Source organism: Durio zibethinus, chromosome 26, assembly GCF_047325235.1.
Source record: "Durio zibethinus cultivar Kanyao isolate XHJ-2024 chromosome 26, ASM4732523v1, whole genome shotgun sequence".
NCBI classification, from domain to species: Eukaryota; Viridiplantae; Streptophyta; class Magnoliopsida; order Malvales; family Malvaceae; genus Durio; species Durio zibethinus.
In genome coordinates this window covers 13179992-13205047 of record NC_143187.1, presented here as the reverse complement: position 1 = coordinate 13205047, position 25056 = coordinate 13179992, and the positions used below count along the sequence as shown (strand labels likewise).

At 29.5% G+C, this 25056-nt stretch overlaps 1 protein-coding gene and 1 pseudogene across 5 annotated transcripts; one reads left to right on the top strand and one right to left on the bottom strand.

The window, feature by feature from the left end:
- Positions 1-32: 32 nt before the first annotated feature.
- On the bottom strand, positions 33-13451 carry LOC111274289 (fumarylacetoacetase-like; annotated as a pseudogene). The gene is made up of 12 exons (XR_016334023.1): positions 13378-13451; positions 3468-3496; positions 3252-3376; positions 2806-2880; positions 2620-2719; positions 2480-2539; positions 2005-2075; positions 1819-1881; positions 1557-1621; positions 1213-1309; positions 480-605; positions 33-165 (listed from the first exon to the last, which is right to left on the bottom strand). The product of XR_016334023.1 is annotated as a fumarylacetoacetase-like (transcript).
- Positions 13452-20258: 6807 nt separating this feature from the next.
- LOC111275251 (transcription initiation factor IIF subunit alpha-like) lies at positions 20259-25056 on the top strand. 4 transcript variants are annotated; one of them, XM_022860456.2, is made up of 9 exons: positions 20259-20633; positions 20818-20975; positions 21376-21521; positions 21669-22039; positions 22514-22626; positions 23283-23414; positions 23679-23891; positions 23994-24257; positions 24721-25056. In XM_022860456.2, the coding sequence occupies exons 2-9, from the start codon at positions 20874-20876 to the stop codon at positions 24811-24813; spliced, it is 1434 nt and encodes a 477-aa protein (XP_022716191.2). In that variant the 5' UTR covers positions 20259-20633; positions 20818-20873; the 3' UTR covers positions 24814-25056. The 4 variants fall into 4 exon arrangements, with proteins under 4 accessions (XP_022716191.2, XP_022716189.2, XP_022716187.2 ...); XM_022860454.2 differs by having other exon boundaries at positions 20818-21104; XM_022860452.2 differs by lacking the exon at positions 21376-21521.

The window sequence follows — 25056 nt, the reverse complement described above, 5'->3', positions numbered from 1 at the left end:
TTCAGCTCAGAGAATTTCCAGTGAGATTATGTTTAAAACAACGATGGTAACACAAGTGACGTGGCATGTACACTCTTTTTATCTCCAAGAACAATAGCTTCCTCAGTCGAGTGGCGGAACAACCTTACCAGCGCAGGTTCCAAAACCAACATTATAACCATCTTCCTGTGTGGAACTTAAACTCAAAAGTGATTATTCTATACTTGGTAAAAGACTATGTAAAATTATTCAAGAAGAAGACTTTAACATCAAATGATTCCAAATTCTTTGTATCAACTTTTACTTTCTACATGGATATGGAGATAAGTGATTATAAATTGTCCTCATACGTTAGATTCAAAAACTCAATCTACTAAGCCTCTGAATTCCACAATTTTGAACCCCCACCACTATGTAAGCTTAAACCAATGACCCAAAACCAGAAAGATATCATAAAAGATTTTGCAATTTTCTCACAGTTATGTGGAGCAGAAAACTACCTTGCAGCAACCTGTGAAGATTACTTCATCCCCATCTTCTAAGAATGTTAGGGTTGTCCCATTTAATGACAGTGGTTTCTGTCCATTCCATGTTAGTTCCAGCAAACATCCAAGAGATTCAGGCTCCTGCTCAAAATATAAGAGCCTAAACTTAGTGCAAACAACACTAGACTTACTTACAGTTATTGCTAGAAGAACAAAAGAGTAAAAAGTAGATGCAGCATGACCCAATGACAATCATATTGTAACTCGCATAGCAGAAAGCAACATGATCAACACCATACCAGAAATTGCTCTCAACTTTATTTTCTCTTCATTCATGGCAATTAACATAAGTACAAAAACTATTGGAATATTCGAGGAAAAATTATATGTATCACTTGAACATGACAGTTTAATAGCATAACCATTCCACTGCAATTAAAAACCAACTAAAAATGCCAACAATAGATCAATTTGTTTCTTCCACCTCTTTCTTCGCTTCAATAGAAGTCAAAATATATATTAAGAGAATTAGTTTAATGAGCTCCTCAGGGCAAGCACACATGTAATGTCCAAAGACCATCTTGACTGACTTCTTCAGCACACATCAAAAGAACACCAGAAGTAGAGGATAAAGTTTGAAGATTTCTAATGTATAAACACATACATGAATACCTGTGTGTGTTTGTGTGTAAATTGGTAGACAGATACAAAGGCAAAAGGATAGAAGAGTGAAAGTTAATAAACATACAGGCCCACTAATGGCCCCAGTTCCAAGGAGATCGCCTGGCCTCAGGTTGCAACCATTGATTGTATGGTGTGCTAGCTGTTGAGTCAATGTTCAATATCTGTTACAAAAGTTCTACAAAACTCAGTAAACATTTGAAAAGCAGCAAATCAGCATATTAAACAAGTATAGAAAGAGATGCAACATCTTCAAGTTCAAGCAATATTCTATTTTTTCCCAGATATCAAATTTTGCATAGAATGAGGCAATTTTATTCATTGATTCATGACATCATTAAGGGAAAAGGCAACTCTCATCTGAAACGACTTTCAAAACAATAAGAGCCTTATTGAAATGGAACTCCTTGCAGATGCTTGAAATTACGTTTTGTAACCACGCTTGAATCCTTTTGTCCGGAAGGTTTAATTTGAACCTAGCAGCAAGAAACAAGTTCACACATTGAGAACGTCATAAAATTTAAGTATTTGCATGAGCAAGAAAATAACTTTAAAATTGTATATTACTACAAAATTATGGCTAACTGGGAAAAATAATATAGAAGGAAAAAAAGTTAACTAGTGAAGTATTGAAAATCCAATGGAGTATATACACTAAGCTGCTAGATGCTACCTCCAATGCGATATCATAGTTTTTGGATTTCTTCTCAGCCAGATATGGCAATGGATGGGGATCCTGCAATGTAAAACAGGCACCTTTAGTTAGTTCATTGAGAATAACCACCATTGAAGAGAATAAAGAAAAAAGCTAGAAACTCAACTGAGTTTAAGATCTAAGACAACCAATACAGACACCTACCTGCTTAGGAGCATCACACGCAAAAGGCTCTAGTGCGTCTAGTGTCACAATCCAAGGGGATATTGTAGTACCTAAAATATGAGGAAAACAAAGTAAATTCCAGATATAACAACCTGTAGAGAATCACTCAATAGAAGATACAGCGCATGTGCAATCGTCATTAGCATTACCTGTTTTTAGCCCGATGGAGCCCATGACTTCCTTTGGTTTATCTAATATTTTCTCACCATGATTAAGATGGTTAAGGGATTTCCTAGTGTTTGTTATTTGGTCCTCTATCGATATTGATCAGTTTACTCCCAATACAATAACTTCATTCCCTAACATTGGCTTTTATGAATTCTTTATTATCTTTTTAATTAATTTTAGCCCCCTTTCAAAAGAGGCTGTGGCTTTGCCACATATCAATAATTGCCTAATTAGACATATGCTTGTTGGCTTAAATCAGAAGAAAAGCAGGAATAAGTTATCTCACCAAAACTCTTCCCAAGGAACTGTCCAAGAGGGACATATTCCCATGCCTGAATATCTCGGGCTGCCAAAACCAAATGTATTTTTAATTATGGTATTGAAAAAAAAAATGATGTTGAAGTGAAGCAATGAAAGATAACATACCACTCCAGTCGTTCATCAAGACAAGTCCAAAGATATGATCTGCTGCCTTATTAACATCTACGGTTTTCCCTAATTCATTTCCTGGGCCAACTACAGAAGCCTGCCAGCTTGGTAAGAGAAACCGTATCAGAGAATGATTCATGGTGAGGTACAATGAGAAAATAACATGACAATAAAACAAAAGACCATTTCAAGTTCAAAATCTAGCTTCAATGAAGGTCCAAAATATGGTGGAGAGTCACCAGTTGGATAGCCTTGACCCTAGAAGAATACAGAATTAAGGCAGTTACCATCTAAAGCTGAGTGGACAGTTCTGCGACTATCACAGTCACAAATTGTAAAGAATTAAACAGTTTGACAGAAACTCTAGATTTTATTAGAATTTTAAGGTTAAAATATAAGGAATAAGTAATTGAACTGCTAAACTTGGTCTAATAATGTTTGTTCCAGAGATGACAATAGATGATGCTCGTCCATGATATGCGATAGGAAGATGGAACCTGGAAAGTGCATGATGCCCATGCTTTATAAATTTCCAAATGAAAGAAGGTAGGATCCATAGGGTTTGACAAAAATTTTCATTCAAAAAAGCCATCACTCTTCATTCGTCAAAACTTTCAAAATCAGCATACCAGTTTGGCGGAATTGGATTGCGAGGTCTGCGAAATTTGGTCCCACAGTTCTTTGCATGATGCATGGATGAAAAGAAGTCTGTCTAGTCTCCAATTTCCATAGGAAGAACCATTTCTACCTTTCTCTAAAGATTCAAAAATAAATTGAAACTATTAGAAAATAGAAAACAAATATTTTCATACATATCACATATTGAAACTCGTTTATATTCTTACCATCGGCACCAGTGACTTCTGCCTCAAGTCTGCATTATCACGCAAGGTTGGTTCTGTAACTACACAATCCAAATAATGGTCAATTTATCCCCTTCCAAATCTCAAATATGAACTTTCAATTCAGTTGAAAACTATATTGTGCATTTGAAGGACCATAATATTACAAATTCAATAGTATTTAGTATTTCTCATGCTATCTGCAAAATCAATAAGTAAACCTAACAATAAAACACATACATGACAATAGCTTTTGAATAGTAGAACGAGCTTCCTTCCAAGCAGGCCGCCTCGGTGCCAAAAATAACTTGGTTGTGACTTGTGACTCGTACAGCTCTGTTTAAAAAATAGTATCTATACATTTGAATTTAAATTTTAATATTTGTAAGCTTTTTTATTTTAAATGGCCTTTTTTGTAAAAATAATAGTAATCGATCATATTTCACATGTTATTGTAGTTCTAATGCATTGATTTGATTTATATGTTTTTATATTATTTAATAAATATATTAATATTAAATTATATTAAACACTAAGATTATATTAGGTGTATAGAATAATAGATAGGATACAATGTTAATAATTTTATATTATGTTTAGCTTGTATTTAAAAAAAAAAAAAGAATTACAAGAAGGATTAATCATTCTCTTGAAATAGGATGATCAATTCTCTCAAAGTGTAAATGATTATTTTTAATTCATGAAATGAACTTACATTCTTATTATATCTTTAAAAATTATATCAATAATTTAAATTATATAAACTTTGAGGAAGAATAATTTTGACCAATAAATAAATTATCCTATCTTAATTCTTACACATATCAAAGACAAGATAAAATGACATTATTTAATTTAATTCTATTTATAATATTATCTTATCTTATTTTATTATAATCTTATGTAACAAATATATCCTAAGTATATTCATCTATAATTAATTGGTTTCATGAATATCATAAATACATAAATGATTAAGTTTGTAAATAGTTAGATTTATTCTATTTAGATTTGATTCATAATTAATTAATAGTAAATATAAATTTAGACTTAAAATTTAAATGACACCAAAGACAAAGTACAGGTATACATAATTAATTACATTTATGAATATCTAAATTTATAAATAATTAAAGTACATTCATCCATAATCAAAGAAACATTAGCACATCTAGGATTTATATTTAGGGAGGCCAAATACATATACGAGTACACAATGTTTAAATACGTATATTATATTATGTATATATTTTATACATCAAAGTAAGAAAAAAATATTCCTTCCGTCCCATTTTTCTTTTTTGGGATGTCTCCAAAGTATGTCCTCTTTCTTTTTTTGAATATTAAAAATTCTTATTTTTTATATATTAAAATTATTTTTTATAATTTTTTACTTTCAAAATCATGAAACTTTAATTTAATTAAAAAAATTAAAATTTAACATTAAACACATTAAAGTCAAAAATTTTTTCTTAAAATTCATGAAAATCAATAACATTCAAAGAATTTGAGACAAAAAGAGTATTATGAAAGCAAATATTTAATTAAAAGCCTATTTTTATTAATTCATGTTACTAGTTTTTTTTTTTTTATTGTTTGTTTTATAAGTTCATAGTAATTAATGAAGCCAACTTTACAATTAATGCTAAGCTATGCAACAAACCAATTAGGTACAATTTTTCATGAAATATTGTGGGTTTCTAATAAAAAACAATGTAAAAGAAAAAAAATTAAAAAAAATAAAAACTGGTAGATTTAATAAGATTAAATAAATAGATCAATACTATGTAACTTTGAAGTTTTTAAAATTTTCATGTAAATAATCTAATCAAAACTCCTACATTATAGTATGAATATTAATTTTGATTTTAATTCGTAATCTTCATGTAAACCGTTTTTAATCGTGAAGTTCTTGAATTTACTTAAAATTTATATGCCTTGCTATTTTATTTTTTATTATTAAAGTATTTAGTTTATTTACACTTGAGTATTTAATTTAGTGGTTGACGCATGATCCCTCACTAAATGAGCAAAACTCGAATTCTTCTTTTTTCAAATTAAAAGTATTTAGCTTATTTATTAACACTATAAGAAATGAATCAATCATTTTATAAGAAAATCCTTACACTTTGCAAACAAATATTAAATTTTAAAACTATTATTTATATAAATTTTTTATTTTTAGATAAGACAGCTTAAATATTAAATTTGAGAAAATTTTTGATATTTTAAACTTTTTTTAAGATTCAATGGATTAGAAAATTACAAATGGAAATGGGAAATATTACACTTTTAGAGGGCCATCGACTTATTTTGGAAGATATATTTAGAAAAGTTCACGTAACACCGTACGTATATATATATATATATATATATATAACAAGGCCCCTCTAGCTCCCATGTGACTTCGCCACTAAGATTAACATTGATATGGTAAATGAATGATGCTAACATGACAGTCTTCACTTGACATAATATTAGAAACAGACATAACAAGAATAAGAATAATATATGACATGACAAATGAATGATACTTACATAGTAGTATCTGTTAGAAAAAAAAATAATAAAAAAAATTTTTATTTTGAGGCATGAAAAATATTTTTTTCAAAGGTAATTATGCCTCTATGATATAAAAGAACTTCAAAACTCTCTAAATCAAAAGTAGTGAAACTAGTTATATTAAAAGATTTATTTATAATGAATGAATAGGTATCTATTCAAATGGTTATGATCTTTTATATAATCGTGACCTTTATGAATAATAATTTATTTATATTCAAATAGTTATAACTATTTGTCATATAATAATTATTTCTATTCAAACATAATTATTTAAAATATGAAAAAAATTAATACAAAAATTAATTTTATTCATCAATAATTAAATATTTCTATCCAATATAGAATGCACCACATTCTAAGCTACTAATAATTTTTCACTAGTTTGGAATATTGGTACTTAATTTTTAACTTTGTATACAAATAAATATTATGATTACAAGAAAGTATCTCTTAATGGTATCTATAGATTAAACCTCAACTCTTAGTGTTAGAATTAAAAATATAACACACATAATATTTATTTATTCTTTTGTCAAAGGTTTATAACTGCTTTAACACTATTATGGTCATGTGCTTATCTTATTCATAAACATTTACAAGAGACGCCCTAACTTTTTTTGTTGAAACAATATCACTTTTATACTTATATAGGTAAAGTTTCCATTATGCCTCTATTGCTTTAGATATTTAAATAATAAACTCTATTAAGATTATAAAAACCCACCCTTCCCACATAATAGATTATACTAGTTTTTAAAATTTGAATGGATTTCACTAGTTTTTAACTGATACATAACAATAATTTATTTTTACTTATTAAACTTTGTGATTAGAGGTTACTAATTCAAAGTTGGGTTTCCATTATTGGTGTCTAATAGTAAGTGTTTAAATTTGTTGGCCTTGAATTTATTAAGCGTTTTGATTTGACAAAATAAAAATTTACCAAACTTGTTTCAATCTTGTCTAAGCTTAAATTGAATATTTTTTCACCTTTCTATCTTGCCAAAATTCATTTGAGAATCAAAACAACTCAAATTCTCGGAACAAAACATGATTTTATGCAAGTTTTGATAGAATGGATAGATCCCCTACCAAAAGGGATCGATCTTATGTTCAACCAGAATCGAAAGTTCTCAAGATTTGGCAAAAACTGATTGAACCCCTCCCTATAGGGATCGATTGGTTGGGGTTTTAAAGCAGAACGGATCGATCCCCTCATTCAATGGATCGATCACTTTTTCATACAGAATATTTTTATCATGTAATTTTCCAAAAAATGAATCAATCCCATCACATAAAGGATCGATCACCTAAGGCAAGGGATCGATCTCCTCTTAAAGGGATCGATCGGTTGCTCAAGCAGAATGTTTCCCAAGTTCAAAAACCCAGAAAAGAGATCGATCCCCTCTTAAAAGGGATCGATCGGTTGCTTAAACAGAATGTTCCCCAGTTTGAAAACTCAAAAAAGAGATCGATTTCTTCTTAAAGGGATCGATCTGGTAAGGCAAATTAGGCACAAAAATGAACCTTCTCCAATATGAACCAATTGATCCCTTAAAGGCTAACAACTCCCAACGATTATTTTTTTATTTGAATTTTTACAGGTTTAAAGCATTAAATGCAATCCAAAGGCTCTCAACTGCTTCCTAACTATAAATCAAGCATTCCACTACAGACCAAGAGTAACAAGAGCTAAGAAAACTTATTGCCATTCACCTACCAATTTGCTTAAGCATTCAAAGCTGTTCCAAATTAGAAAAGTGCAGAATTCATATAAGTTTTTCTCTATTTTATTGTTTATACCACTGTGTACTTCAAATTAGCAAACACCCAACCTTTAAGAGGTTCTTAGAGTTTACAAAATACTTCATATCTCTATATTGTGAGTTTGTGAGCTTAAGGGGGAGGATAACCTTTAAGAGTATATTGTGTTGAGTTTGTAAAGCTTAGAGAAGCTTGGTTGTAATCTTCAACACTTATAGTGGATTGAACTCCTTGACAAGAGAGGCTAAGAGAGAAGACGTAGGTGCCTAAGAAATGATCGAACCTTTATAAATCTTAGTGTTATATTCTCTATCCCTATCTCTCATTTACTATCAATTATTGTGTTTAATTGTTTAGCAAAATTTATGCTTATTGAATTTTTTTTTTCAAAAATTTATTAAAACCAATTCACCCCTATCTTGGTTTATTTCAAATCTTTAAGCTAACAATTGTATCAAAGCTAACACTCTTTTTTTATAAGTTTAACAGCCCAAGAGTAATCCTGAAAATGACTCAAAAAAATATGGTAATCAATATGGAAGAACCATCTTCAAGCTACAACAACTATACTAGCCAACAAGATGTATGTTTTATGGCAAATGAAACATTACAACATCTCTTGAAAGTGAGGGACATTTAATTATAAGACCATTTCTCTTTGTTGGTGACAACTACTCCTATTGAAAGACTAGGATGAGGTTGATCATTCAAGCTAATGATTATGAAGTCTGAAGGGTCATTGTTAATGGTCCTCAAATTCCAATGAAAATGATGGATGGTAAGGAGGTGATCAAGCTAGAAAATGAATGGGATGTCAATGACATAAATATGGCTTAACTCAATGCCAAAGCAATGCATACACTCTTTTGTGTATTGGGGTCAAGTGAGTATAATAAAATTTCTTTATGTAAAAATAAAAAAAAAAATTTAGGATAAGCTAGCTGTTACTCATGAAGGTATTAATCAAGTGAAAGAGATAAAAATTGGCATGCTCACTCACGATAATGAGCTATTCAAGATAAAACCAGATGAAACTATTAGTAAAATGTCAAACCACTTCACCGACATCATTAATAATTTAAAGGCTCTTGGTAAGATATACTCAAATGTAAAAATGGTGAAAAAAATTCTTAACAGTCTACCTAAGAGTTGGGAAGCCAAAGTGACAGCCATCGAAGAGTTCAAAGATCTTCACACACTCTTTTTGGATGAACTGATAGGCTTTATCCTCACCTATGAAATGAAGATCAAAAGAGGACAAGAGTCAATTAAGAAATGTGGCATTGCTCTTAAATCTACCTTTTAAAAAAAAAAATTGGACAAGAGAAAAATGATAAAGATGAAAAAATGGCCATGTTTGTAAAAAGATTCAAGAAGTTCATGAAGATGAATAAGTTTTTCAGCAGAAGAAGACCACAAAGAGAGATGACTAAAGGGGAGTCAAGTAGAAGAGAAAATGACCAAATTATTTGCTATGAATGTAACAAACCAGGTCACATTAAACTTGATTGTCCTTTGTGGTATAAGCAAAATATGACAAAGCCAAAGAAGAAAGCTATGGTAGCAACATGAAGTGATAATGACTTTTTCGATGATGAATTAAATGAAGAGAAAGTAGCCAATCTATGTCGCATAGCTCTTGATGAGTCCAAGGTAATCTCTAGTTCATGTGATTTAAATTCATACACATTTGATGAACTACAAAATACCTATGATGAATTAGCTATAGAATTTGAGAACATAAGCATGAAATATAAGAAAATGGTCTCCAAATTGAAACTAGAAAATTAATCATTAAGTAAAATAAAAGAAAACTTAGAAAAGGAAGTTGAGCTATTGAAATTGAATGTCAATGACTTGACTAAGAAAAATGAAAATTTACACAATTCATTTTCTAGATTTTATATGGGACATCAAAAGCTTAATGACATGCTTGAAATACAAAGAGCTTTCTTTGATAAAGATGGACTAGGTTATAATGGTGGCAACAAAGAAACTCATTTAAAAAATTCTCTTGTTAAACCAAATGATTCATCCAGTATATGTGCACATTGTCATAAATTGGGCCATTCAATATAATATTGTCCCTTGAAGAAAATCACTTATAAAGGTAAGCTCATTAAGAGAGTGTGGATTTCAAGATGAGATTATTAAAATGAAGTGGATTTCAAGATGAGATTATTAAAATGAAGTGGATTTCAAAAGGCATAAAAATTGTTAGTACTAACACTCAAAGACCCAAAAAAATTTAGGTACCCAAAACAAAAATTTAATTGTGTTTTTGTAGGTAGATGAGCATTGCTACAAAGCTAATTCAAGCAAGAACAATCCATGGTACCTTGATAGTGGATGTTTAAAACACATGATCGGGGATAAAACTCTTTTTAAGGACTTGAAAGCTAAAAGTGGAGGAAATGTTACATTTGGTGAAAACTCTAAAGGTCAAATTGAAGGGATTGGCTCAATTGGTAACAATTCCTCTACTACTATTAAAAATGTTTTACTTGTGAAAGAATTCAAACATAACTTGCTTAGCATTAGTCAATTGTGTGATAAAAGATTTAGGGTTGTGTTTGAATCCATATGCTATCAAATAATTGATATTAAAACTAATAAACTTGTTTTTGTTGGACATCGTCAAGGAAAATTTATGTAGTACATCTAAATGACTTATCTTCTAAAAATGTTTGTTTTATGGCTCAAAAAGAAAATGAGTTGGATTTGGCATAAAAGGCTTGGACATGCAAGTATACATGTAATTTTAAAACTTTCTCAAAATGATTTAGTTGTTGGTTTGCCAAAGTTGAAATATGAAAATGACAAGATTTGTGATGCATGTGCTCAAAAAAAACATAGAAAAACTTCTTTCAAACCTAAGAATTGCATTTCAACTACTAGACCTCTTCAACTACTCCATATTGATCTTTTTAGCCCTACTAGAACAATGAATCTTGGTGAAAAATAATATGGGTTTGTTATTGTTGATGATTTTACTAGATTCACATGGGTTCTCTTTTTGCATTCAAAGAATGAGGCTTTAGAAAAATTCATCACTTTTAGCAAACAAATACAAAATGAAAAAGGTTATTCAATTTCTAGTATTAGAAATGATCATGAAAAAGAATTTAAAAATCTTAGCTTTAATATATTTTGTAGTGAAAATGGTATTAGCCATAATTTTTCTGCTCTTAAAACTTTTCAATAAAATGGGATAGTAGAAAAGAGAAATAGAACTCTAGAAGAAATGGCCAGAATCATGCTTTGTGAAAATGATTTGGCTAGATATTTTTGGGTAGAAGCCATAAATACTTCTTGTTACATTATAAATAGAGCTATGATTAGGCAAATTTTGAAGAATACTCCATATGAGCTTTTAAAGGAAAAAAGCCTAACATAACCTATTTTCATTCTTTTGATTGCAAATATTTTATTTTGAACAATGAAAAAAATGATCTTGGTAATTTAATGCAAAAAGTGATGAAGGAATTTTTCTAAGATAGTTTTTGAATTCAAAAGTTTATAGAGTTTTTAATAAACGAACATTAGTGGTTGAAGAATCTATATATGTTATTTTTTATAAGTCTAACCCACTTCCGAGAAAGGTGCTTCTTGATGATGATGATGATGTAAGTATACTTCAAGAAAGAATCAATGAAGCACCTCATGACATTGATGAGAACAATCAAAAGGAAGATGATGAGTTTTTGAAGGAGCTACAACACATAGAGAGAGAGCCAAATCATCATAGAGAAATGAGGTATGTTAAAGACAATGAAATCATTGGTGATCGAACTCAAGGGGTAAGAACTAGATTGACTTATAATGTATGCAATTATGTTGCTTTCCTATCTCATTTTGAACCTAAAAATATAGATGAAGTCTTAGAAAATGATCGTTAGATATTGGTCATACAAAAAGAATTGAATGAATTTGAAAGAAGTCGAGTATGAAGTCTTGTACCTAGGCCTAGTGATCATCTTACCATAGGCACAAAATGGGTTTTTAGGAATAAAATGGATGAACATGGGAATGTTATTAGAAACAAAGCTAGATTGGTAGCTCAAGGATATAGTTAAGAAGAAGAAATTGATTATGATGAAACTTATGCCCCGGTTACTAGGTTAGAGGCCATAAGAATGTTGCTTGCATTTGCATGTTTTTAAAAATTTTAATTTTTTTCAAATGGATGTCAATAGTGCATTTCTTAATGGTTTTATAAATGACGAAATGTATGTAGAGCAACCTCCCAATTTTAAAAATTCAAAATTTTCAAATCATGTATATAAATTGACAAAAGCATTATATGGTTTAAAACAAGCTCCTAAAGCTTGGTATGAAATATTGTCAAATTTTTTGGTAGAAAATGCTTTTAATAGAGGGAAGGTTAATACTACACTTTTTATTAAAACAAAAAGAAAAGACATTATCATAGTGCAAATTTATGTTGATGATATTATATTTGGTGCTACTAATGAAACTCTTTGTCAACAATTTACTAAGATTATGCAAGGTGAATTTGAAATGAGCATGATAGGAGAACTCATATTCTTCTTAAGACTACAAGTAAAGCAAACAAAAGATGACACCTTCATTAATCAAGCTAAATACATCAAAGATTTGCTCATAAGGTTTGGATTGAAAGAATCAAAGCCTTGCTTAACACTAATGAGCACTTTAACAAAACTTGACAAGGATGAAGAAGATAAATGTGTTGACTCTAAACTATATAGGTCTATGATTGGTTCATTACTATATCTCACTGCAAGTAGACCTGATATTATGTTTAGTGTATGTTTATGTGCTAGATTTCAATCTTTACCTAGAGAATCACATTTATCTGCTGTCAAAAAAATTTTTAGGTACCTTAAAGACACTCATAATTTAGGATTATGGTATCCAAAAGGTTCATCTTTTGCTTTACATGCATATTTCGATGTTGATTTTAGTGGGTGCAAAATTGATAGGAAAAACACTTCTGGTACTTGTCAATTATTTGAAAATATGCTCATATCATGATTTTTCAAGAAACAAAATAGTGTTACTTAATCTACAATCGAAGTCATATATGTAGTAACCGAAAGTTGTTGTGCCCAAGTTTTATGGATTAAGTAACAATTTGAGGATTTTGAAATAATCATGGATCATATTTTCATTAAATGTGATAATATTAGTGTCATCAATCTTACCAAAAATCCAATTCAACACTCTAGAACCAAACATATTGAAATTAGGCATCATTTTATTAGAGATCATGTTCAAAAAGGTGATATCATGCTTGAATATGTGGATACTTTGCATCAACTAGCTGATATATTCACAAAACCTCTTGATAAGGATAGATTTTATGCAATTAGAGGTGAGCTTGGCATGATGAATGTTTCTTGAAGTGGATTTCTTGATGTTATGATGAATAGTGCACTCATGATTGATCTAATATGTGTTTATCTAAATTTTTTTTGTAATTTGTGCATGATTGTATGCTTGAATGATCATAATGTATGTTTTTCAAATCTTTTTATTAAAAGAAAATGCTACAGCTCAACCCAATCGATCCTCTTTTGGAATGGATCGATTAGTTCTTCACCCAGCAGCCATCTTTTTACTTTCTTCATCCTCATCAGTCTTCTCATTCTCCACCTCTACCACAATGAACTTCATAGTTTCATCCCTTATGTGTTTCCCACATTATTATATTTTGTAAATCTAACTTTGCATTTTGGTTTGTAAATATTGGCACTTGATCTTCATATCAATAAAATTCATCTTTCATTTTATTATTGTGTGCTATTGTTGTGTTGTTTAATGATTGATGATTAAGTGGCCTTGAATTTATTTTCTCTCCTTTGGTTTCATTTTGCTTTATTTCATCCTTTTTGCTATGACAAAAAGGGAGAGAAATATTATATGAAAAATTGATTTGATGACTCTAATGATATTGGTTTGGTGATATTGAGTTTGCTTAGTTAGCTTATAACTAATGCTTAAATTCATGGGGAGTTATATTCTTCAGGGGGAGTTGGTTTTTCATAGATTAAGGGGGAGCTTGTTTTTCAAAAGGAAAAATATTTTTAAGCAAATTTTTCACTTAGTTTTCTTATATCAAAAATAGGGAGATTGTTGGCCTTGAATTGATTAAGAGTTTTGATTTGACAAAGTAAAAATTTACCAAACTTGTTTCAATCTTGTCTAAGCTTAAATTGAACATTTTTCCACCTTTCTATCTTGCCAAAATTCATTTAAGAACCAAAATAACTTAATTTTTAGGAACAAAACATGATTTATGCAAGTTTTGATAAAATGGATTGATCCCCTACCAAAATGGATTGAACATGTTTTCAACCAAAATCGAAAGTTCTTAAGATTTTGCAAAAAACGATCAATCCCCTCCTTGTAGGGATTGATTGGTTGAGGTTTTAAAGCAAAATGGATCGATCTCCTCATTTAAGGGATCGATCACTTTTTCATACAGAATGCTTGTATCGTATAATTTTTAAAAAAAAATGGATCGATCCCATCACATAAAGGATCGATCACCTAAGGCAAGGGATTGATCCCCTCTTAAAAGGGATCAATCGATTACTCAGACAAAATGTTCCTTAGTTCGAAAACCCAAAAAAGGGATCGATCATCTCTTAAAAGGGATTGATTCGGGTAAGGCAAATCATGCACAAAATATAAATCAAGGGATCGATCCCCTGAAGGCTAATAACTCCCAACGGCTATTTTTTTGTCTGAATTTTTACAGGTTTGAATTATTAAATGCAATCCAACGGCTCTCAACTGCTTCCTAACTATAAATCAAGTATTCCACCGTAAACTAAGAGTAACAAGAGCCAAGGAAACTTATTGCTATTCACCTACCAATTTGCTCAAGCATTCAAAGCTGTTCCAAGTTAGAAAAGTACATAATTCATATAAGTTTTTCTCTATTTTGTTGTCTATACCATTATGTACTTCAAATTAGCAAACACCCAACCTTTGGGAGGTTCTTAGAGTTTGCAAAATACTTCATATCTCTATATTGTGAGTTTGTGAGCTTAAGAGGGAGGATAACCCTTAAGAGTATAATGTGTTGAGTTTGTAAAACTTAAAGAAGCTTGGTTGTAATCTTTAACACTTATAGTGGATTGAACTCCTTGGCAAAAAAGGCTAAGAGAGAGGACGTAGGTGCCTAAGAAATGACCGAACGTCTATAAATCTAGGTGTTATATTCTCTATCCCTATCTCTCATTTACTTCCAATTATTGTGTTTAATTGTTTAGCAAAATTTATGCTTATTGAATATTGTTTTTCAAAAATTTATTAAAACCAATTCACCCCCCTCTTGGTTTATTCCAAATCTTTAAGCTAACAAAATCCATTCTACTTACAGTACTACTAACTAAATATTTTGAAATTTAATTTTCTTTTTTAGTAATTACTCCCTTATGAGATTGAATCTCTAATATAATCACTTCAGGCTAATATGTCCTAACTTTTTATTTTACATATCATTTATATGCTCTAGACATTGTTGCCCTTTTCTTGTCATTTTAGGAAATATATAATGTGTTAGTTATAGTCATAACTCTATACTCTTTAATATAAAATTTCAACCATTCTATGTCTACATTTTTATATATTTTAATACAATTATTCTTTTAGTACAATTGAATAAACTCAATAAATAAACCAAGCCATTGTAATCTTTTTAAGATATTTAAGAACCTTTTATGATTTTACTTTACTAAGTTATACTAAAATCTTACAACACTATGATGGCAAGTTTTATTTCTTTTGATTCTTATCACTCCTATTATGTGCAAATTTGCATTTTTTTTATTAAAAAATATCTCATTCAATTATCAAGATATCATATATACTTAATCAAATTACTATTTTATTTATTTTTTTACTATTTGGTGGGTGTTTTTGTTTAAGTAAAATGCCTTCAAATCCACCCTCAGTGAAATTTAACTAGTAAATATTCTATACCTTAATATTTCTTTTTCATAATAGTTCCAAAATTTTTATTTCAATTCAATATGAGAGTATAAATCAATAAGTATGATACCAAATATAGTTAACCTCAAAATTAGTAAACTCATGCTTTTTATAGTCTCATTTTAAGGTTTTCACTCCAATTCTTAGATACTTAAAAATTATTTGATCCTAGACATTAAAGCCATATCACCACGGTTCATGTCATTAAAAACAGTCAAAATTTCATGTATAACTACACAATATTATAAATTTTGTATCCAAATTATAAAATACATGAAATTTTTTCACCCAACAAATAGAAAACATTTTAACTAATTGCAAAGAATTATATAACTTCTCTAATTGAATTTAAGTTATCTTAGATAACATGTTTATTTCTTGTCAAAATAATATTATATAAATCAAATAATATGAATTATATATTATTCTTTTTTCAATAAAATGCAATCATGGAATAAGGACCATAAAATATGATTTTATGATAAAAACATATATACTCCCTTCTTATTCGAAAATATTTATAAATTTACAATTTTTTATGCCTTGAAATAATTCTCAAGAATTTATCATTTTGATTTGATAACATGGTCAAACCAAAATATAATAAGGCTATAAAAGATTTATAATCAAGCTAGCTAGCAGGTGCGCCATAGCCATTTTATGCTCATGACCATTCAATGCTTATGATCAAGAAAATCCACATATAACATATCATAAAATCATGATTCATCAATTAAATAATTTAATTCAGAATTAAAAGATTAAAATGATAGTCAATAAAGAAAATAAAATTCATTAAGACTCAAAATCTCTTATGAATTATTAATCATCAATTTTTTTAGTAGAATATAAAAACTAGAAAGATAATAACAAGAAAACTTATCTTGTATTTAGTATTTATTTCACCAAAAAATTATTTTGATAATTAAAGCTTTTCATGCTTGTTCCAAAAGTCGATTTTTCTAACTTTGCCAATTTCTTTTCTTTGTATCTTCCTCATGCAAAATATAAATATCATAATTACGTTTAAATTGTTAGAAAAAATAAATAAGAAAAGAGAAATTATAGAAAAAAACTTACTTTGAAGCTCGAAGAACATTTTCTTAAGAGCAATTATGCCTCTAAGATACTATAAAACCTCAAAACTCTTCAAATCAGAAGTAGTGAAATTAGTTTTACTAAAAGATTTATTTATAATGAATGATCAGACATAAATTTCTATTCAAATGGTTATGACTTTTCGTAGAATCGTGACCCTTATGAATAATAATCTATTTATATTCAAATAATTATTATCATTTGTCATATGATAATTATTTCTGTTCAAACATAATTATTTAAAATATGAATGAAATTAATACAAAAATTAATTTTGTTCATCAATAATTAAAATTTTTTATCTAATGTAAGATGCAACCTATTTTAAATTACCAATAGTATCCATGTGGTACGATATTAAAAACATGAGATGAAAAAATATATATATATATATAAATATAAGTAAGATGATAATATTAAAGATGAAGTATGAGCTACCCTTCAAATCTTATGAGTAAATGGTGTTTTTATTCACTTCACATAATAATTACACACTAAAATCTAGCAATAATTCTTTCCAATTGTGAAAAATTGGCTTAAAAAAGTCATCTTCTACTAATCAAATGGAATCCAAGCCTTTTTCTCTTTTGATAATAAACTCTTTGCACATCTTTTAGTCATAACTATAACCTTGGTAAAGTTTCCAAATTATTAGACCTATTAAATCGGCCCATGAAATCCATAATAGGAAGACGGTACGAACTGTCACATGTTTCATATGTTACATTTGGTCAACTCATGTAACACTGAATTATGTTTGAAATACTAGAAATAAAGGTGTAAAAAACAACAGGTAAAGGTTTTGAGGGAAATCTAATTTGGATTATTCTATTTTTACTTTATTTTCTTTTCTATTCATTGTCTTTATTTTCTAGTACATATTGATTTAAACATAGAAATGCATACTAAAATCTTAATTTCACGTCCCCTGACTTTTTTTTTCTTGACAGGTCAAATAGGTTCATTAACTTAACTTTAAGCAATTCTCATCATTAAACCTAAAAATATCTCAACACATATGATATAATTTTTGTACGTGTTAAAATAAATATGAGATGCCATAGTCCAAGGTATTTTTTTTTTCATTATAAACAAGTTTGTACATTTTTTTTGTCTCAAATGCATTTTTTATTTTATACTAATATTTTGATTTTAAATGTAGAAAAGATTAGAATGTACTTTAACCTTTAATTGTTTTTTCATCTTGTTAGCTAATTATGTATGTCATAATATTCGAGTCCGAAATTTGTCTATTAAACACAAAAATAATAGAATCATTATCAATCTTTTTTATCAAAGTGTGATTGATCACTTAAATAAATCTATCATTTTTAAAATTATTCTAAACTTAAACTAAATGACTCTAAAAAAATAAGTTTTACTTTATATCAATAGAATTAGATTCGAGAGTTTGTTACGTATAGAAAAAGTTTTAGCAACATCAGAATATCCAAAATTAGTACCAAATTAGTTTTACGTTATCTTATATAAACCTTAATTAAAATGGTCTTTATTGCTTATTTTTATTAATTTTGATATCTAAATATTAGAAAAAAGCTTTTAGGTTTTCACAAAAAAAAATTATCCTCACATCAAGAATATTTAAAATAAACTCATTGTTTACTTAAAAAAAGTTGCATCATTGGATTTATTAAATATTTTATGACAAAGAAATCAATTTATTTCTTTTTATTTATTTATAAATATTAATGACAAATAATGATACAAACATATTTTCAATTTCTTAATAATATATCTATACTTTTATAAAAATATATAAGTCAAATTTTATTTTCATCAATTAAATAAATCAATAAATAAAAAAATAAAACCTAAATAAATAATGAATAAATAAATAAATATAGAAATAAAAAGTAAAAAAATTAACAAAACAAAATAATTTCATAAAAGAATTATTATCACAAATATTATCCCAAACCATATTAGACAACAAATAAATATAACACCATAATAAATAAAAATAAAAGAAAATGTACCAACCAATGGTCTTAGACCAACCCGAAATAAGGCCTACTCCCAAAAAAAATTTTGCTCGATTCTATTTGTTTTAATTGTATGTGTATAACTCTTTTTTGTTTTTTTAATGTTGTGATTTTTTCTTGATTGTTATTGGTTGCTTAATTGCTTATTATCTTGTTGAATTGTTAATTGTTCTTGTGATCTCTCTTTTCAATTGCTAATTAATTTTATTTCTCCATTTACTTGAGACTTCTTCAAAACTCAAAACTTTATATTATATGATGATTCTTGACTTTGTAGTTTATCTTATCTGAGCTTGGAATTGAACTCTTTATGTATCGATTAAATTCATTATTAATTATGAAAATTTTAATGTCAACTGAATCTATCAAGATTTTATCAAAATCTCTTTTTCCTCTTATAAAAACTTAATTCTCAAGAATTATCAAAATCAAACTCAACTTTAATCGGTTTTATTATTTCTTTGTTTTACCATAAATTTTTATATTTTTTATCTCAAATATACCAAAACAGAAAAAATTTTAAAGACTTGTATATTTTTTATAATTTGTTTATTTATTCATTTAAATATTAAAAAATAAAAAATTTGTAAAAAAAAGAACTAAAAAATATAAAAATTTTATAAAAATTCTAAAAAGTTAAAAAAATAAATATTTTAATTAAATAAAATGTTAAATTTAAAAAATTCAAAAAATGATTTTTATTTAAAAATTAAAAAAATTGAAAAAATAAAATTTAATATTTTTATAAAATTAGAAAATTTTAAAAAAATTCAAAATATTGAAATTTTCTAGAAAATTTTTAAATTTCTAAATATCAAAAAAATTATAAACAGAAAACTTTCAGAAACAAAATTAAAAAATATTAAAATATTAAAAAGTTAATTTAATATTTTTAAAAATTAAAAATTTTTAAAAAAATTTAAAATATTTTTATATTAAAAGAACTAAATTTTAAATTTCGTGTGTGTATAAAAATTATTTGTATAATTTAATAATTGTTTCATTGATCCAATGATTATATTAGTAAATTAATGTTACATCAACAATGTAAACGATTACATGATTAAGTTAATGACCATATCAATATTTTTAATAATAAAAATTAATAAAATTAATGATTGAATTAAAATTATTAAATCAAAATGATATGATAATTAAATTTATATGAATTTTAAAATAAAAATTAAATTTTAAATTTTGTAAAATATAAAGACGAATGACATAATTTGACCTGTTTACCGTTCACATGTGTGCTAAAAAGTAAAAATCTTAAAAACTGTGCTAAAAAGTAAAATTCTTAAAAACTGACACCTGTCCTCGTTAGGAAAACGCGACTCGATCCTCCACTTTTACATTTCTCCCAAAACCTAAAAGCTCACTCGATTGGCAGAGCAAAGCGGAGTTATATCCCGTCCCTTCCATTTCACAGATCAGAAATCAATCCAATAAATTCTCTCTCAAAATGATTTCCTAACTTACCTTGATTTCAACACACCGAAAAAGCGCTCGTATAATTTGATTATTCAATTTTATTTTTAACGTTCTTTTAAAACCCTATCCTCTTTGCTTGTTTCTCTGTGAGAAGATGTCTTTTGATCTAATGTTGAAGCCGTAGTGTAGCGGCTGTGGATCGACCAATGATTTGTATGGAAGCAACTGTAAGCACATGACCCTCTGCGTCAATTGTGGCAAAACCATGGCCGAGAACCAAGGCAAATGCTTCGATTGTGGCGCCATTGTCACCCGCTTGATTCGAGTTCATTTTCCCTCTCTACATCTTATAATTATATTCATGTTTCACTAATAGTTTTACAATGCTTGGGTTAATTGTTGACATAATTTTTTGAATTTATGTTGGTGGAAATAGCGTGTGCTTGTATTAAATTTTCCCTTCTCAGCTGGACTTCAATGTAATTCCCGGGTTCTTTTTCTGAATTTAGGAATACAATGTTAGAGCAAGATCTAGCACCGAGAAGAACTACTTAATGGTAGGTTTATGATTGGTTTGCCCAATTTTTCAAAGAAGAAAAATGCTGAGAATAAATGGTCTCTGCAAAAAGAAGGACTACAAGGACGCCAACTTACTGATGCTTTGCGGGTATTAGATTTATCCTTTTCAGCTGTTGCTTGCATGTTCCTACCTTTCACTTTAAGACGAAATAGCTCAAATTATGTGGTGCCGCTAGTGCAAACTCCAAATTCCACAAAAGGTTGATGACATTGACAAGTATGTCTTTTATGGAATTCTTTCCCGATTTCAGAGCTAGACCCATATTTTTTCTGTGGGCATATCATGTGTTTTTTGCTTGCTGTAGAAGTACGAGTAAATAGTAGAACAAAAAATCATTTTGCTAAGCTACACAACCAAGGTTGATAGTTACATAAACATAATAAGTAAATTCCATATTCTAAGGAGGAAAATTTTCCTTGGACTGATATAATTATACTTGTATTTGCTTTGATGCCAACTGTCATTATTGTGGGCTCCTATCATATAGGAGAAATATAAGAACAAACCTTGGCTATTGGAGGATGAAACAGGGCAGGCTCAGTATCATGGCCATCTTGAAGGTTCACAGTCTGCAACTTATTACCTGCTTATGATGCAAGGAAAAGAATTTGTAGCTATTCCGGCTGGTTCTTGGTATGAATGACATATATGATTGTTTGTTTTGACTACTTAACGCTGTTCCTACCATTCATTGCTCTACTGTAATAGGTTATTTGTAGCGAAACATTGCTATATTTGAATCTTGTTAGATGGGTTTTCAGTGGTAGTACTCTTTGACAGGTACAACTTCAACAAGGTTGCACAATACAAACAACTTACATTGGAAGAAGCGGAAGAAAAAATGAGGAACCGGAGGAAGACTGCAGATGGATATGAGAGATGGATGATGAAAGCTGCAAATAATGGAGCTGCAGCATTTGGCGAAGTGGAGGAGATTGATGACAAGGAAAGTGGTGTTGCTGGTGGGAGGGGGCGTAAAAAATCAACTGGTGATGATGACAAAGGTCATGTATCAGATAGAGGAGAGGAAGATGAAGAAGAGGAAGCAGCCAGAAAGAATAGGCTTGGACTCAACAAAAAAAATGGTGATGATGATGAAGAAGGTCCAAAGGGAGGAGATCTTGATATGGATGATGATGATATTGAGAAAGGTGAGCTTTGCTCATGTTTTTGTCTTAGTTGGTGTCTATTTTCTTGTTTGTTATCGTTTTGATTTATAGACTATTTTGTTTCATCGCCAGAATTTCAATGAAATTAGCATTAGAAATAGTATATAAATTAACTATTGGAGAGATGATGTGAAACCTAATTATCTCTTCTGAAGACAGCTTTCCAATGAATTGGACCTTTACTATCCAAAATTTTGAATAAATGGTTAAAATGCGTAAATGTACTTTGCTGAATCTACTTTATGGAAAGTATTCATCTAAATTTTTTTTTCTTTCCAAAATATATTGAACTGAATGACAGAACGACCTTAAAAGGTATATGCTAACTCTGTTCTTAATGTTGTGCACATGAATGCACATGTACACACATCTAACACTGAAGGCCCTTAGCTTTTCTCTTTTCTTAGCAGAATTTTTGTTTTTGCCCCTAGTTTATTTCTGTACATTTTTGTTTAGGTGATGATTGGGAGCATGAGGAAATATTCACTGAAGATGATGAAGCTGTTGGTAATGATCCTGAGGAAAGGGATTTGGCCCCTGAAGTTCCTGCTCCTCCGGAAATCAAGGAGGTATATTTTATGTGTTTTATCAAACTTGCAAGTTAAGGATGGCATTGCCTTGTTAGCGTATTGTTTGTCTCGTAAGAATCAGTTTCAAGCTTCATGAATACACCAAGATAATAGGTTGATTTTAGAGCTTTAGCTACTTTGTACCGGATGAGACATCTTTCCATCTTTATTTCTTTTAAATTTCTCTATTCAAAAGCTGCCGCATAGATCTTGTTTCATCACAGTGGGTAAAGAGGAAAGTGAGATTTTCAGAAATAAAATCTAGTAATTAACAGTAGTAAAGTTAATGTATTGAGGTTCTCTCATTATGTACGAAGAGAATCTGCTGAGAAGAATGTCAATAAATGTAAATTTGCAGTTTCAAGAAATAATATGATATACAATTTTCTAGGCTTGAGAGTTATTAGTCTTTGGTGATAGACTGCTTTTACTTCCATGGGTTTGCTGCAAATATGCATCATTTTAATTGTCACTGATACCTGATTCAGAGTAAAGTTAATGTATTTTCTACTTGCATTTTGCGTTTTTTCACCAAAATAATTTTTTTGCTTCTGTTTCTAGGGGTGATATTTCTTTTATTATTTTTTAAGTCACCATCATGACTGGAATTTGACTCCTTTTTAGCAATAGCAGATAAAATTTCTGTTTTGTTTCAGGATGAAGACGAGGAGGATGAAGAGCAGGAAGGAGGACTGAGTAAGTCTGGAAAAGAGTTGAAGAAGCTATTAGGGAAAGCTGGTGGGCTTAATGATTCAGATACAGATGAGGATGAGGTTGAGGATGAGGATGTAAGTTTTTAAGATTCCTAATGGCTGATTGTAATATTTTGTTGGCTAACAAAAAAGCTAACAAGGTTAATATGGCCTTCTTTTATTTTATCATTCTGGTTTATCATTTTCTGTATGGTTATGGTGCGTGTGTCATCTCTTCTTTAGTAAGAGAGACCTAACTGATCTGATGCCTGATTTTACTTGAATTTTTTGTGGTGTCTATTCTAATTATGCTTATGCCAAGAGGGTTTTTTGTTTTTTTTGTTTTTTTTGCTACTTCAGGTGGATGATGATATGAGCTTTAATCCTGTACTAGCTCCTAAGCAGAACGATGCACCTAAAGAAGAACCTGCTGACAATAGTCTAATGAAACCAGCACCTTCAGCTCGGGGAACCCCAACTACATCTAAGTCTGCAAAGGCAAAGAGAAAAGTAAATGGTGATGATACAAAGGGATCTAATGGTGCCCCTCTGAAGAAGGTTAAATCAGAATCTGTATGTTACCAAATCTCAAAAACTTGCCTTTTTGCACCTGTAGATATTTTTAAGAAGAAATTTGTTTTAAATGTTAACTTAATTTTTCTTTTTGAGGGGTAGGAGTCAAAATCGTCTGTGAAAGAGGAAAGTGCACTTGCTTCCAAAGGCAGTGTGCATTCCAAAGGCACAGCATCATCTGCAAAAGCTGGATCATCATCAGCTGCTGGTGGATCATCATCTTCAAAAGCAGGATCAGCATCAGCATCAGCATCAACTGCTGGACCTGTAACAGAAGAAGAAATTAGAGCGGTTTTACTACAAAAGGCACCTGTAACGACATCAGATCTTGTTGCTAAATTTAAAGCTAGGCTAAAATCTCCAGAGGTATAACATCTTGCATAATCCATTTTTAGCCTCTTTTGTTGGTTTAATATTTATTGCTGTGTTTTCAGAAATCTATGCTCACTCGATCCCTTAGGTCTATATGTTCAGCATTGATAGGTATCTGAAATGTTCATATAGTTTTTATTGTTATTAGATTAGATTCTTTTCTGTCTCATGTTTGTGGGCCCTCATCCTTTCTTGAGATAGAAAATCTGCTTTTAAACTCAGAAGAATAAACAGTTTAGTATCATAAATAAGGTGCCTGCATGTTAGAAACTGCACTAGTTTGTTGTGGACCAAGAAGGCAAGATAGGTCCATTAAGATAAAGAGATTAATCTAAAAATGAAAAATTTTCCTCAGTATATATTCAGGTTAGTTTTTCGCATTTGTTTTTCCGTCTCTCTTGTGTTTTCTTTTTGAAGTATTACTCTCACTCTAAGTAGATAATTCTCTTTGGTGCAGGACAAGAAGGCTTTTGCAGATATTCTAAGGCGAATTTCTAAGATACAAAAGACAAATGGACCTAATAACTACGTTGTCTTGAGAGAAACGTAATGGTTAGATCTCCATGTTTTAACGTTTGTCCTAATCAATTTTCTTATGCTTTGTTCTCAAATGGTGGGGCTGAATAATCATCTTGCATTTTTTGGAAATTGGTATGGCAAGAGGCAATAAGGCCAGAAATCAAAGGTGGTAAGAGGATATGTAGTCTATTCTTGTAAGCAGGCTCTCTGTTGTATTGTGGACACTGTATACCAAAATCTATTTTCTAGAATTTACAGTTTCACATTTTTGTTA

Coding starts and splice junctions, on each gene's coding strand:
- LOC111275251 (XM_022860456.2), top strand. CDS start 20,874: ATGATTGGTTTGCCCAATTTTTCAAAGAAGAAAAATGCTGAGAATAAA. Junction 22,627..23,282: donor CTCCTCCGGAAATCAAGGAG/GTATATTTTATG, acceptor GTTTTGTTTCAG/GATGAAGACGAGGAGGATGA. Junction 23,415..23,678: donor ATGAGGTTGAGGATGAGGAT/GTAAGTTTTTAA, acceptor TTGCTACTTCAG/GTGGATGATGATATGAGCTT.